General features: G+C 33.0%; 1 protein-coding gene across 2 annotated transcripts in view; it reads left to right on the forward strand.

The window, feature by feature from the left end:
• Cad96Ca (tyrosine kinase receptor Cad96Ca) overlaps window positions 1–10872 on the forward strand; it is a 153310-nt gene extending 142438 nt beyond the window's left edge. For both annotated transcript variants that reach the window (XM_014431629.3, XM_067047342.1), the window contains 2 exons: window positions 9174–9325; window positions 9788–10872. In XM_014431629.3, the coding sequence (XP_014287115.1) occupies window positions 9174–9325; window positions 9788–10002 (367 nt within the window). In that variant the 3' untranslated portion in view covers window positions 10003–10872. The remainder of the gene's footprint in view (window positions 1–9173; window positions 9326–9787) is intronic.
• The last annotated feature ends 2731 nt before the right edge of the window (window positions 10873–13603 follow it).

Here is a 13603-nt window from a genome sequence, read left to right on the forward strand (position 1 = left end):
ACAACATAATTTTATATTGTTTCAGTTGTCAAATATTGTATTAATATGCAATAAATAGTTATATTATAAATAAATATATTTCAGAAGTGACCTACGTTCAAAATTACCGAATTTTATATTTTTTCCCTAAATGTGACAAATTTCAAGGTTGAACAAATTTATGTTACAATTTTTTTTTTGTGGATAGAAATTTTGTAGTGAGCTAATTCGAAATTCTATTTTGACACTAAATAGTCGACAATATAGCGCAAAAAATGAAATGATAATGAAATATTTAACATTTGGATTTCAATATCTATAAAACTTAAAATTGTTCCATACTGTAAGTGAGGGAAATGTTTAGTATTTCATTCACTATGTAATGAGCTATAATTCAAAATTTTATTTTAATCTCACACTGAGTTAGAAAGGCGAAGAGTGGAAAAGGCAGCGGCGAAAACCACATTGATTGGCTGAATAATTATTGTAGTACGATTGAAATTTTAGTTTCGTTAATTGTTTTGTTTATTTTTATTATTATATTTATTTATATTATTATTAAGTGTTTTTACGTTAAACATATAAGGGGTTAAACCCATTTTTGTTTGTCTAGCTTTGTTACTGCCCTAAACCCTATCGGATTGCTAGAGTAAATTTAGTTAGAAGAATTTTTATTGTTATGGAAAACTTGATCTAAAATATTAATTTTCTTTTTTTCCTATACTTCATAAAAAATAATAACATGAGTAGTACATACATATGTAATACATGAAATTTATTATATAAATCGATTATGTATCATATGTGTCGATTTATTTTTCATTTTCTGGTTCTCCGAAAACATATAAAACTCCATATGTCAGAAATTCGAAAAGTAAAAATAAATCGATTCACGATCGTCCGATCACAAAATCGATTTTATTTTCATTCTCTGCATCTCCGAAATCTTATATCGGGATCCCAATATGTTAGGGTAACCTCTAAAAGGGTTAAGGATTTTGTTACCAATTTTTTTCAACAGCTAAATATAATTTCAGTTATTGTAGGAAGATTGGTTATGCCAATAAGCTTTGACAAGATTATTAAAATAACAAAAATTTGATGCCTTTATTTCAACAATATTACAAGAAAACTATTTATAGTTAAGCAACGTTTTGTCCCACATTGTAGGGCTGCATCAGGGCTGTCAGTAGTTTTCATGATAATTGACAAAATAAATTCAGAAAATGTTTATTTCTGGTTGTTCTTAGATTTTTGATTTATAAAAAACTATATCTCAGTAGTGATTAAGCTTACAGATGTCTGCCAGCACTATAATTGAAGATAGTTTAATGTACTAAGTAGTTTATAACATTAATCTTCGTAGGAGTAAGAGTTTTCATGATAACTACCAGAATTATTTCACAAAATGTTTATTTCTAGTTTTGGGGTTAAATTTTTTTGATTTATTTAAAACTATATCTCAGGAAGTATTAGACGTATAGACGTCTGCCAGCACTCAAATCAAAGCTAGTTTAATGTACTATAAAGACTTTTATGACGTTTATCTTCATAGAAGTAGTAGTTTCCACGATGTTTGCCAAAATAAATTCCCAAAAAGTGATTTCCAATTGTTCTCATAGTTCAGCAAATTTACTCTACTTAAATATTTTTAAGTTTTTTAGTGTTTTTCATCCCCATAACTATAGTTGGCAGAATCTTCAGTTTTTAATAGAAACTATACGTAGTTCTCATTAAAGTAATAAAAAATTCGGGTGATAAAACTGACTTTTTTCTTGTCCTGGTTTCCTGTACTATTAATTCATGAATACTTATTAATTCCCTGGGTTTAATTTTAATTTTAACATTTCAAGTTTTTTGTTGAGCAATTCATCTTCAACAGCAAATAATTTCTCTATTTTTTGTATGTTAAAAAGTTTTTATTGTTATTATTTCATATCGAGTAGATAAAACATTTACCAAAATTTATTTTAGGAAATGGTAATTCGTTATTTTTATGAAGAGGAAATCAGACATAAAGTGCACTTTTTTAGTTAACGCTGTTTATTTAGGTGAAATATATTTTTTGGGTGGAAGTAAATTTTGACCTACTGGTACGGGGATTAGATATTGAAAGATAATACTCCTCACTCTCATTTTCTCTAAGATTACCAAGATCGCCAAAATCATTCTCGATCAGATTTTTTTTGCCCTGATCGTTCAAAGCCGTATTTAATAGGTGCTGAGACTACTCCAGTAGATCTCCTTATCAGAGTCGGCCCACGCTTTATTGAACTAAACTCAATTTCTATCTATCTAGAGTCCAACAAATAAATAACTAGTGCTATGTATTGACCTTTTGACAATCCTGGGTATTATTAAGGTGTTTCGTCATCTGCCCCTGTACCTGGTCAGGGTATCCTTCTGCGAGGCTATTAGGGCGTCCCCGGATATGAAAACATCTGTGTTAAGTTTGTCACATTACCAGAGTCCCCTGAGAAAATTAGATTGGCTAACCTTTAGATGTCAAAACACAAAATGACAGGTTGTGATGAGGGACCAGAATCAAATTAACCAGGTCCTTCCTGGACATGTCAAACTTTTTCTCCCATTATCGGCCCTGAGGAGGGGGACGCCTACCTCGGGAGCCTTCGGTCACCGATAGCCAATGAGATAGGAGATTCAAAAATAAGGTAACGCCCTAAAAGGGAAGTGGGAGAAAAAGAGTAGGGTAACGAAAACACAGGAAAAAGGGCACAGTCAAGAGGAAGACTGAGACGGAGACAGTCAAGAGACAGGCTTAGACGGGTGAGGACCAGGCTTGAGAGAACAGAAGAAGCCGGAGCGGAGCAAGATGCACTTCGACCAGACGAAGTCGTAAGAAGGGCCACGAGACCTGGACATCCTTTATGAACGACACCTACGCCACTACATCCCACGGCATCAGCAGCTATAAGTATAAATTAACCAATAAGTAATAATGTAATAATCTATATTTTATGACAACCTTTATCTGAATCATTTGAATAAATTTAATTGTAGTAATAAATTGTAAATAAATAGTTAATCTCTTTATATAGTTTGTATACTATTATATAACACCCTTTATTATACTATATAATTAATGGTAACAACAATTTATAAATATAAAGGTATTTAATTGGTAAACCGGTAAACACACAAATAGCCTTTGGAAAAGAATCCAATCATAATAATAGTTTTTTAGGACTCAATATATAATTAATTAACTTATTTTTGGATAATTGCCTTCAGCGATTATCCTGGCATCCCGATTAAATCTCCATAGCATACATAGCACTAGATTTATATGTATGAAAGATTCCATTGTAAAAAAACAAACAAAAGAAACAGGGTCGTATATATTGGACTTCCAATAATAAAAGAAAATGGAAAACGGTTGATTTCAAAATTTTGGTATAATATCAGCTATTAAAAAATTGATGATGAAGTTAAAAAGATAAGATCTTATCTGAAAAAAGATATGGAAGTATTTAAAAAATCTGGTTTTCTTATATGTACATTTTCTTTTAGTTTGTTTGTTTGGTTGTTTAGTGGCGCCAAACTTCATTGGTCATCAACGCCATTTATATTTTATTTAATTTTGCTAATATTCGTTAAATTTTATTAATTTTTGATTTGATTATTTTATTTATTTATTTATTTTTTTCTTCCGATCAAGTTATATTTTTGTCAGTAAATTTTGTGATTTCAAAAACTGAAACACCAATTCTATTGCCTTATCATCGTCTCCAATGCTTTTTGAGATATCTTGGCTTAGTCCCAAGCTATTGAGGTGTGGTGTAAAATATGGGCATCGTTGGAAAACATGGCTTATTGTTAAATTGTTATTGCAATACTGGCAGTTCGGAGGCGTTTCTTTTGATATAAGATAGGAGTGGGTGAGCCTCGTGTGACCTATTCTCAGCCTAGTCAGTACAACTTCCTCTCTACGGCATTTGCGATTGGAGGTTTGACATCCTTTTTAATAATTTTTAATTTGTTCATTGGGCTTTCGTTCCACATAGATTGCCATTTATCTTTGACTTCCTTTACAAGAGGCCTGCATATCTCTTAAAATTGCTTTACCCCGTCCCGGAAGCGCGAGTGCTTCTCTTGCAGCGTGATCGGCCAGTTCATTCGCTGCGATTCCTACATGGCTTGGAACCCATAGAAATGTTACTGACATACCCATGTTGTATAGAGCTTTTAAGTGAAAATGGATGCAGGAAATTCTCGGATGTTCTGGATACATAGAATCTAAAGCTTTTATCGAACTTCGAGAATCGAAAGTGAATCTGTAATTATCGTAATGTTGGTATGGTTCAAAGATAAACAGAAGTGAAGTGCTGCTGCTATTGCATTTAGTTCGGCAGTGAATATGTTGCATAGTTTGTGGAGTTTAATTTTGAACGTTGAGTCATTTGTTACAAAGGTTGATGCTGCTGATTGGTCTGATTTTGATCCGTCTATATAGATTATAAAGGATTCGGACATGTTATGAATTAGACGAGAAAAGTGGGCTTTATAATCAATTGGTTCCGTATTATTTTTCAAGTATTTGTACAGGTCTAGAACAGTTTTAGGACGTTGGAAGGTCCATGGTGGATGATTGTTTTCGGATTTGTCAATCGTTATCGTTTTAAGAAAAGCTATAACCGAGGAGAATCTTTCTGATAACGGAAGTGTTGAATTTTGTTTTTGTCGAAAAAGAATAGAAAATTTTGGATTAAAAATATATTTATGTGTCGGATGTTTTGTTTGTAGATATAATTTTGAACTGTAGTTTATGGCTAATTTAGATCTTCTGAACGAAAGTGGCGATAGTCCGGATTCGGCGCATAAACTTAGAATGGGGCTTGTTCGAAATGCTCCAGTCGCGATTCGGATTCCGACGTGATGGACTGTATCCAGTTTAGCAAGCACTTGGGAACGAGCCGAAACATAGACGAATGACCCGTAGTCCATTTTCGAGCGTATTAATATCTGATAAAGTTTAAGAAGGCTATATCTATCGGCACCCCAGGAGGCTTAGTAAACGGATAATGTTTTGTTTTATTGTGCAGTTAGTTTTTAGTGCGGAGATATGGTATTGCCAGGTTACTCTTTTATCGAATGTTAGCCCTAAAAATCTATGGTAATTGGTGTATGGCAATAGGGAGTTTCCTAGAAATAGATCAGGTGGTTGAGGTGTATTTCGTTTCCTACTGAAGTGGAGGCATTTTGTCTTATCTATGGAAAATTGAGTATTGACAGTATATGACCAGTCTTGTAGTTTCAGTTGAATATCTTGAATACTGCTGATCGATAAAAGATTACCAGATCGTCAGCGAACAAAAGTGGTTTAACTCCCCTAGGTAAATTGAGTCCTAATTCATTTATAGCCAGAGAAAATAGAGTGGGACTGAGGACACATACCTGAGGTACCCCATTAATCTGCCTGTATTTCTTAGAATGTTTACATCCAACTCGTACCATAAAGTGCCGATTCGTCAAAAATTGTCTGATAAATGAGAATATTTGTCCGGTGATTCCTATAGAGGACAACTTCTGCAAAATAATGGAATGATTTATATTGTCAAATGCTTTCAGCATATCAAAGAAGATAGCTATCATCTGTTGACCGTTAATAAAAGCATACTGTGCTTCTGTTTCCAATGTTATCAAGTGGTCAATTGTAGATCGGCCTTTTCGAAATCCCGATTGGAATGATTGTATAAGGTTATGTTTTTCTATGATCCACATTAATCTTCTATTAACCATTCTCTCCATTATTTTGCAGATACAACTTGTAAGAAAAATTGGGCGGTAGCTAGATGGGATACGCTTATCTTTACCAGTTTTTAGAATTGGAATGACAATAGAATTGCACCAGATATTCGGTAATTTTCCGGTTTGCCAGACGTAGTTGTAATAATCAAGTAGCCATTTTTTTGTACTGTTTGAAAGATTTTTGATCATTTTATACCGAATGTTGTCAGGACCGGGGGACGAACCTTTTACTGTATTCAATATATTGTTTAGTTCCCACATTGTAAATTGAACATTGTAGTACGATGTTGTTTCGTCTGTACTGTTTTGAAATTCTGTTTCCTTAGGTATGCTGTTTGGGTAAGAGTTATATAGTTTGTAAAGATAATCAGCAAAGATATTTGAAACTACTGAAGGGTCATCGGACAGTTGTCCGTTGACTAATATGGTTAAGCGGGGGTGAGAGAATTTGGACGTTAGTTTTCGAATTTTACTCCAAACGATGGCAGAACTAGTAGAAGCATTTATACTTCTAACGAATGTTTTCCAGGATTCTGTTTTACATTGATTAAATGTTTTTCTGCAAATTGCTCTTTGTCTTTTGTACTCTATTAAGTTATCGGTTGTCATGGACTTTTAAAATCTTTTGTAGGCCTTTCGACGGTTTTTAATGGCTTCTTTGCAAGTATCATTGTACCAAGGAACAGATGGTCTTTTTGGAGACCCGGAAGTAATCGGAATCGATGCTTTAGCGGCATTTATGATGCTGTCAGTAATAGCTTTACATCCTTCTTCAATGCCCAAATCACAAGGAGAGTGTTGTGGTGGAGTGGCTAATGAAGTAAATTGAAACCAGTCAGCTTTATCCAACAACCATCTGGGGTTAGTTTTGCCTATTGGGTTTAAATTTATGAATTTTATCAAAATTGGGAAGTGATCACTACCGTGTAAGTCGGGAACAACTGTCCATTCTAGATTGTTGTAAAAAGTAGAGCTGCAAATGGATAGGTCGAGAGCAGAAAAAGTTCCATAACTGGAGCTGAGGTAGGTTGGTTGGGTACTGTTTAGAAGAAGTAGATCGGATAGTTCTATAAAATTTTCTATTATTTTTCCTCGTGCATTTATGTCTGGCGAACCCCATAGAGGATTGTGGCCATTCATGTCACCAATTAAGAGGACAGGGCGGGGTAACTGATTAAATATATCCAAAAGGTCCTGGATTCCTATTGACCGATCCTGAGGTAAATATATATTACAGACTGAAAAAGTGAAGTGTAGATGAATTTTAGCGGCTATCGCTTGAAGGTGAGTGTTTATTTGTATGGATTCGGAATATACAGGCTCGTGTATGGCAATTAGGACACCGTGATGACCATGATTTGGGTTAGGACCATCTTTTCTATAAATATTAAAGTTTTTAAGTGTTGTCATTTCATGGTTTAAAATATTGGTTTCTTGAAGAGCTATACAGAACGGGTTGAATTCTTGGATCAGAATTTTCAAATCATTGAAATGGGTTTTTAATCCGTTACAATTCCATTGAAGGAAAGCCATATAAGAAAAATAAAAGAAAATGAAGATAAATAAGTCAAGAAGAAAAAAAATAAAACTATTTTTATGGAGATTTTTTCTTAGGTCTTCTTCTTTTTAATTTTAGTTGTTCATAATTGTCATCATTTGTTTGGTTATTGACGGTTAAATTTATCGAAGGAGAAGGCTGCGTAGGAGGAGGAGAAGAGGGAGGTGGTGGAGAAGGAAGAGGAGAAGGAGAAGGGGAAGTAGGAGTTAGGGAAGGGAGGTATGGAGAAGGAATAGGAGATTCAGGAGTTGATGAAGGATGAGGCGTAGGAATAGAAATTGGAGGGGGGAAAAGAGGAGAGGAAGAGGAGGTCGCTACGTCTACAGCGACGATTTCAGAGGGTAAGGAAGCAAGTTCCCGGTCTGAGAATGTTGATGTGGTCTGGACGCCACTAGAACAAGCTTGAGTTTCAACAATTGCGTTGTGATTTTCTACAGCTATGCTGGATTTGTTAGTCTCTGCTGTTTTTGAATTTTCTGAAAAATAATACATTATATTTGCCTGGACTGCAACATCCTTTTAATCGTTATTTTTATTTTTTGTGATTTCTGCGAATGTTTTGTTAAATAGCGTGGGATTTGTTTCTTTATAAATTTTTTTTAGCTTCGTGTAGTGGTATTTTATTATTAATTTGTATGATTTTAATCTCTTTTTGTATTTTGAAAGCGCTACAGGAACGATCCAGAGCATTATGTGGTCCAGTGCAGTTTATGTATCTTGCCGGTAAATTACATCGCGTATTTTCACAATGTCTAATTTGACTGCATTGTACACACACCAACTCCTTCTTACATTGTGCCGTAGGGTGATTAAATCCAAGGCAATTAAAACATCTTAATGGGTTTGGATAATAGGGCTGTACTCTAATAATTTCATACCCAATTTGTAAAGTTTCTGGAGGTTGTGGGGTAGGAAAAGTTATTAAATAATTATGCGTTAATATTTCATTTCCGTTACGTTTAGATTTTATTCTAATTATATCTTTAATTACTGGAGTTAATTCTTTTTTTATTTCCTCTATTTCCATATATTGAAAATCATAATATCGGATAAGACCCTTACTATGGTTGAGAGTATTATGCGGTGTTATTTGAACTGGGAATTGTCCACCAAAGTCTGTGTAAGATAGTAGTTTTGTTGACTGTTGACTATTTGTTGTTTGTATTAATAAAGAGCCATCTCTCAATTTTTTCACTGTTTTAACATTTCCCACCAAGTTGGTTATGACTTTGTGAATAAAAAAAGGAGAAATGAAAGTTTTTTTGAATCCCAAAGAAATAAGTACTTCTAACTTTGAGATAGGATTAAAAATAAACATATGAAATATTAGAGGCTGAAAATTATGCTGTAGCAAAGAGTATAGTATTTGGGAATAAAGAAAATTGTGATTTTTACAACCCTTTATTATATTTTCAATTACTAAACACGTTATAAAGTCAATAATTATTTAAATTATTATTAAATATCTAATATTTTCCACTTTCATGAAACTGGTTATTATTGTTTAAATAAAATAAATTATATCCAATTTAGGTCTCAAAACAGTCTTTATTTTTTCTATGTCCTACGTTCTCATGGACACTATCACAAAACAGCTTTTATTATACACTGATTTTTAACAATTTAACAAACTGTATTTCAACAACAAATTTCTCCGTATGTAAGAAATGACCAGGAAGGAGGTCATAAAATAACTATTAATAAATTAGTAGCAGGAATCAAATTACGTTTGAGACTGGATTCTTAGCATGAGCAAAGTTTATTTTCACCTGAGGAAACTCTAAAACAGGTTTTTTTTTTTATAGAAACTGACAGTTTTATGATGTGCTCACCGCACCAGAAATTTATTATTGTTATCAAACTTCAGGTGGATGGCTCCAGAGTCGCTCTATGACAACGTCTTCTCCGTCAAGTCGGACATCTGGAGCTTTGGAGTAGTTATGTGGGAGATCGTTACCTTGGGATCGACTCCGTACCCTGGCCTGTCTGCGCAGGAGGTCATGCGACAAGTAAAGGAAGGTAAGGAAATCTTTTCATTAATAATATTCCATTATCTTTTGTTCTTTGCTTGGCTTGCTTGACAAGCATCAGGGCTTAATAGTAATGAGGAAATTTCCGTGTTAGGTTCTTTTTAATAATGGAACAAAAGGATCATCTTTTCCTTATTTCACTTTAGCTTCCCTTACGCATAGTATAAGTCAATAACAATGTTTTTGTGTGTTTATATTTAAATAATTAGATTTTGATTCTACAAATCAAGAAATACCAAATTAATTGTTCACTACTGAAGTTTGTTAATTAGTTGGACGTGGACGTTAGTAGAGTGTTATAATAGTCGGAATTGACGAGCAGTCTTTTCGGTCTTTTGTGAGGATTCGAAGACAGTCGGGTGTCTAGATGTAGGTAGTTCTTGGTAACGGATTGTTAAAGAATACTGTGGGGTAAGAAAATTATATTAATCTCAATTTTTTATGTTGGCAGGTACCCGATTGGAGAAACCGGAACACTGCCGAAGAGAAGTGTACAACATCATGTTCTATTGCTGGGAACCTGAGGCTGAACAGCGTCCAGACTTCTCTCAGCTTGTGGTACTTCTGGAAGAACTCCTCCTCACTGAGACGGATTACATCGAACTCCAGAGGTTCCCGGATCATTCTTATTACAACATAGTATCCTTGTCCGGCGAGAAGGTATAGCAATCAGCTAACTTCTGGGCTCTGTAGCCTCTCAAATCGACGCGGCTTCTTCAGTCCAGAAGAAAGAAGAAGTTAAAGAATCTGTGTGCCACACGGTGTAACGGTTCTATTCTCTCAACAATATGAACTATTATGTCAAGATAAACATGAGTTGTGTTAAAAGAATAGAGTAATATAGTAAGTAATGTCTGTACGTTTTTCTACCATTATTAATTAAACAATTGCCTACTTTACCTATATAATTTTTCATCACAACTATGTATTTAATCTAACAATTCAATCTCTCTTTTTATTAATTAGATAATGGAATTCTTCTAAAAGGATTGTTTCTTCTAAATCTTTTGTAAAACCATATTAGTTTTAATTACTAATCCAGTCCTAGTAATTTGAAATTGGGTTTTCTCCCTTCTCTCTATTAATTTTCTGTACTGCGCTTGGGTGTGAATTCGGTCAAATTGTTGTATTTATGGAAAATTAATTACATTTTTTCTTAAATTGCTGCATGTACAAAAAATTAGTTGAAAAACAAACGCTGGGAAACAAGAGTCCACTAGCACTGGCCGGATTGCAACCGGTGCCGCTTCTGACACGAGAATGCTAAGTCCACGGCTCAACTCGCTCGGCCTGCTAGGGGTTTTAAGAAAAGCTATAAGTACAATTTCGTTCGGAAAGAAACTTAATTTCATAGCTCCACTCCTTTTAAGTTAGGAAAATGGGAAAATTGAAGTTTATTCAATGAGATTTGGGGATGTACTATATATTATAATACTTACGGCCAAAGACGCATAGACTTTACTTACAACGATTTATTTAAATCATATTTAACAAAACATGAACCTTTATTTATTAAAAATATGTTATTTAATTTTTTTTTTAAATCTACCCAACTTTATTGTACAATCACACGAATTCATCATTTCTTTAAATGTAAACTTTGACTATATAAGATAATGATTATATCATTGAAGTGTATATTAATTATATTTGTACAAATATCTTAATTGAAAATGAATTGAATTTAATATTTCCTATTGATTTGTATATATCTTTAACTTATTGAAGCAATACATTCTTCCTGTTATGTTTTTGTGAAACTTACTACATCTATAACTATTGTTTGTTCTTTTGAATGGTTAATGGTATTTCTGTTAATAATGTGTATATATCATGTAAATATTTTATAGTTTTATTAATAAAGTATCCGTTGGTACCTAATTATTTTATTTTCCCATACATTTTACATAAACTTAAAAAAAAAGGTACATTATATGATAAAAAGTGCCGAACTTGTAGTGACAAAGATAAGGTGTGTAATAGAAAACTGGACAAGGGTAAGTTTCAGTTTTACAACTGTTATGTCACATTCTGGTGAATACTTGTTGCTTCTGTAAAGTGTTTACAACATCATAATTTCCATCGATGATTTTATCATGTAGAAATTTTAACTTTCACTCTGCCCTCTGTGAGTAAAAAATTGAAATAATGAAAGTCTGCTGAAAAAAAAAATGGAATTTGAAATCAATTCTTACATGTATAGGTTAGTGTAAGTGAAAACTGACTTTTGTCATTTATTTACTTTTGGATTTTGGATCCTTCTACCTCACCTTAATATTATCTATTTTTTCTAAAAACTTTGGCTTATCAACAGTATATTATTCATTTATATTACTACTGTTATTTTCAAAAATTTGTGTAAGGAAAATATTTTACTTTTCTTTCTTTTATTTATTTTTTTTTTTTTTCAATTTGTATAACATAGAAATTTTATTTTTCACTCTACCCTCTGTGAGTAAAAATTAAAATTATAAATAACTGCTAAAGGAAAAAACAAAAACAAAAAACTTATTTATTTCCTGTTCAACTTATTTATTTGGACAGCCCTGATGAAGTAATAAATAGTTGTAAACTATTTTTGTTTCACTATTGACCGCAACCCTGACCATCTCCCTATATAAAAACAAAAAAACTTTGAAATTCCTTTTTACATGTATAGGTTAGCGTAAGTAAAAACTGACTTTTGTTATTTATTTATTTATGCCTTCATCAAATGAAAATTAGTTTTTGGAAATTATTTTACTTTTCTTTCTTTTATTTATATTCTATCAATTTTTCAAAGTATGTATTTATTTATATTATAACTCCTAAAGATGAAATAAAAAATTAACTTTGAAATCTCTTAATGAGCCCTTAAATCTTTAAATTATCTTCCATGCGGAAAATAGGAGTTTTTCCACTTTTGAGGATAATGGTTTAGTAGTCTTTTGTCTGAGTGGTAGGGGCAAGGTGTACAGATATGTCCCTGTGGTAGAGGCTAGGTTTCTCAGAGCTACGAGAAATCAATCCCATTTCCAGCAGTTACTTTAGCCAACAGACAATTCGAAGCGTCCACCGGGACGTATTGTCCCACTGGGGCTGAAAGGGTTAAGCCCCGTCATACTATTCACTGAGCATAAGATCCATCAGATATTAACGACCATTTAGTTTTACATTGATTCACCAAGTTTAATATAAATCTTTAAAACCGTTTTTGAGAAAATTTTAAAAGTTTAAAATAAATTATATAACGTGGCATTTCCAGTTGATCAATTTTAAAGAAAGTATCATAGTAAAATCCTAGGCATGGACCTGCCTTACATTGATATTTCAAATACTTACGACTTTTCGTTTTCTAGTTAGGATGTCCACAGGCACGCACACCGTTTACTAGATTTGTTTATTTCGCAATACTTCCCCCTACTATATATTTCATTTATAGATAAGCAAAAATAATTAGCAACCAAATCGGTCTGGAGATTATATTTATGATTTCCTTTTATTTATTTATTTTTTAATTTATTTAAGGCCTAACTGGACATACGAAGTTAAGCTTTGGGGCATCACTAAACCTTCGAATTCCTCACGTATCCAATAATTACAATCTAATATCCTTCGTAAAATCCTCAATGCTCCTTACTTAGTCAGAAATAAAATCATCTATAAAAACCATAGTGTTCCGTATGTAACCGATCTTGCCCGAACCAGATTGATATCCTACCATTATAAACTCCTAACCATCAAAACTCTCTAATTTATAACCTTGTATCTTCTTCTATTCCAAACAATCCTCCGAGGCGCCTAAAAAGAAGATGGCCTGAATACCTTCTAGTGTAGAAATATGATTTGAATGCTCTCTATAGGTAGTTTCTCTACATGCCTGTATCACTCCGTTTTGGTCTTAGAACAAATTTACTTCATGTGTCTTTATGTAAATAAAGTTGTAGATAGCAATAAATAAATAAAATTATCTATTTATATTTACATCTGTAATAGAAATATATTTGAAATTCAAAGATCTTTCTTGGAGCGCTAAGGTCATAGTTTACAAGACTTATTATTCGCCCACAGTCACCTATGGCAGCGAGGCATGGGTCGTAACAAAGGAGATGGAGAATCGACCATGCACCTGGGAAAGTAAAATGCTCAGGATAATATATGGACCAGTCTACTCTGATGGTATATATATACGGTTTTTATGTAGGTGTCTACGTTAGACGCTTGATTAAGGCTAGCAAACAAACCGATAATATATGTAAGGCCGATCATCACCTACAAAAAAACCGTA

This window comes from Halyomorpha halys, unplaced genomic scaffold (genome assembly GCF_000696795.3).
Source record: "Halyomorpha halys isolate HHAL.00 unplaced genomic scaffold, Hhal_1.1 Scaffold39.1, whole genome shotgun sequence".
NCBI classification, from domain to species: Eukaryota; Metazoa; Arthropoda; class Insecta; order Hemiptera; family Pentatomidae; genus Halyomorpha; species Halyomorpha halys.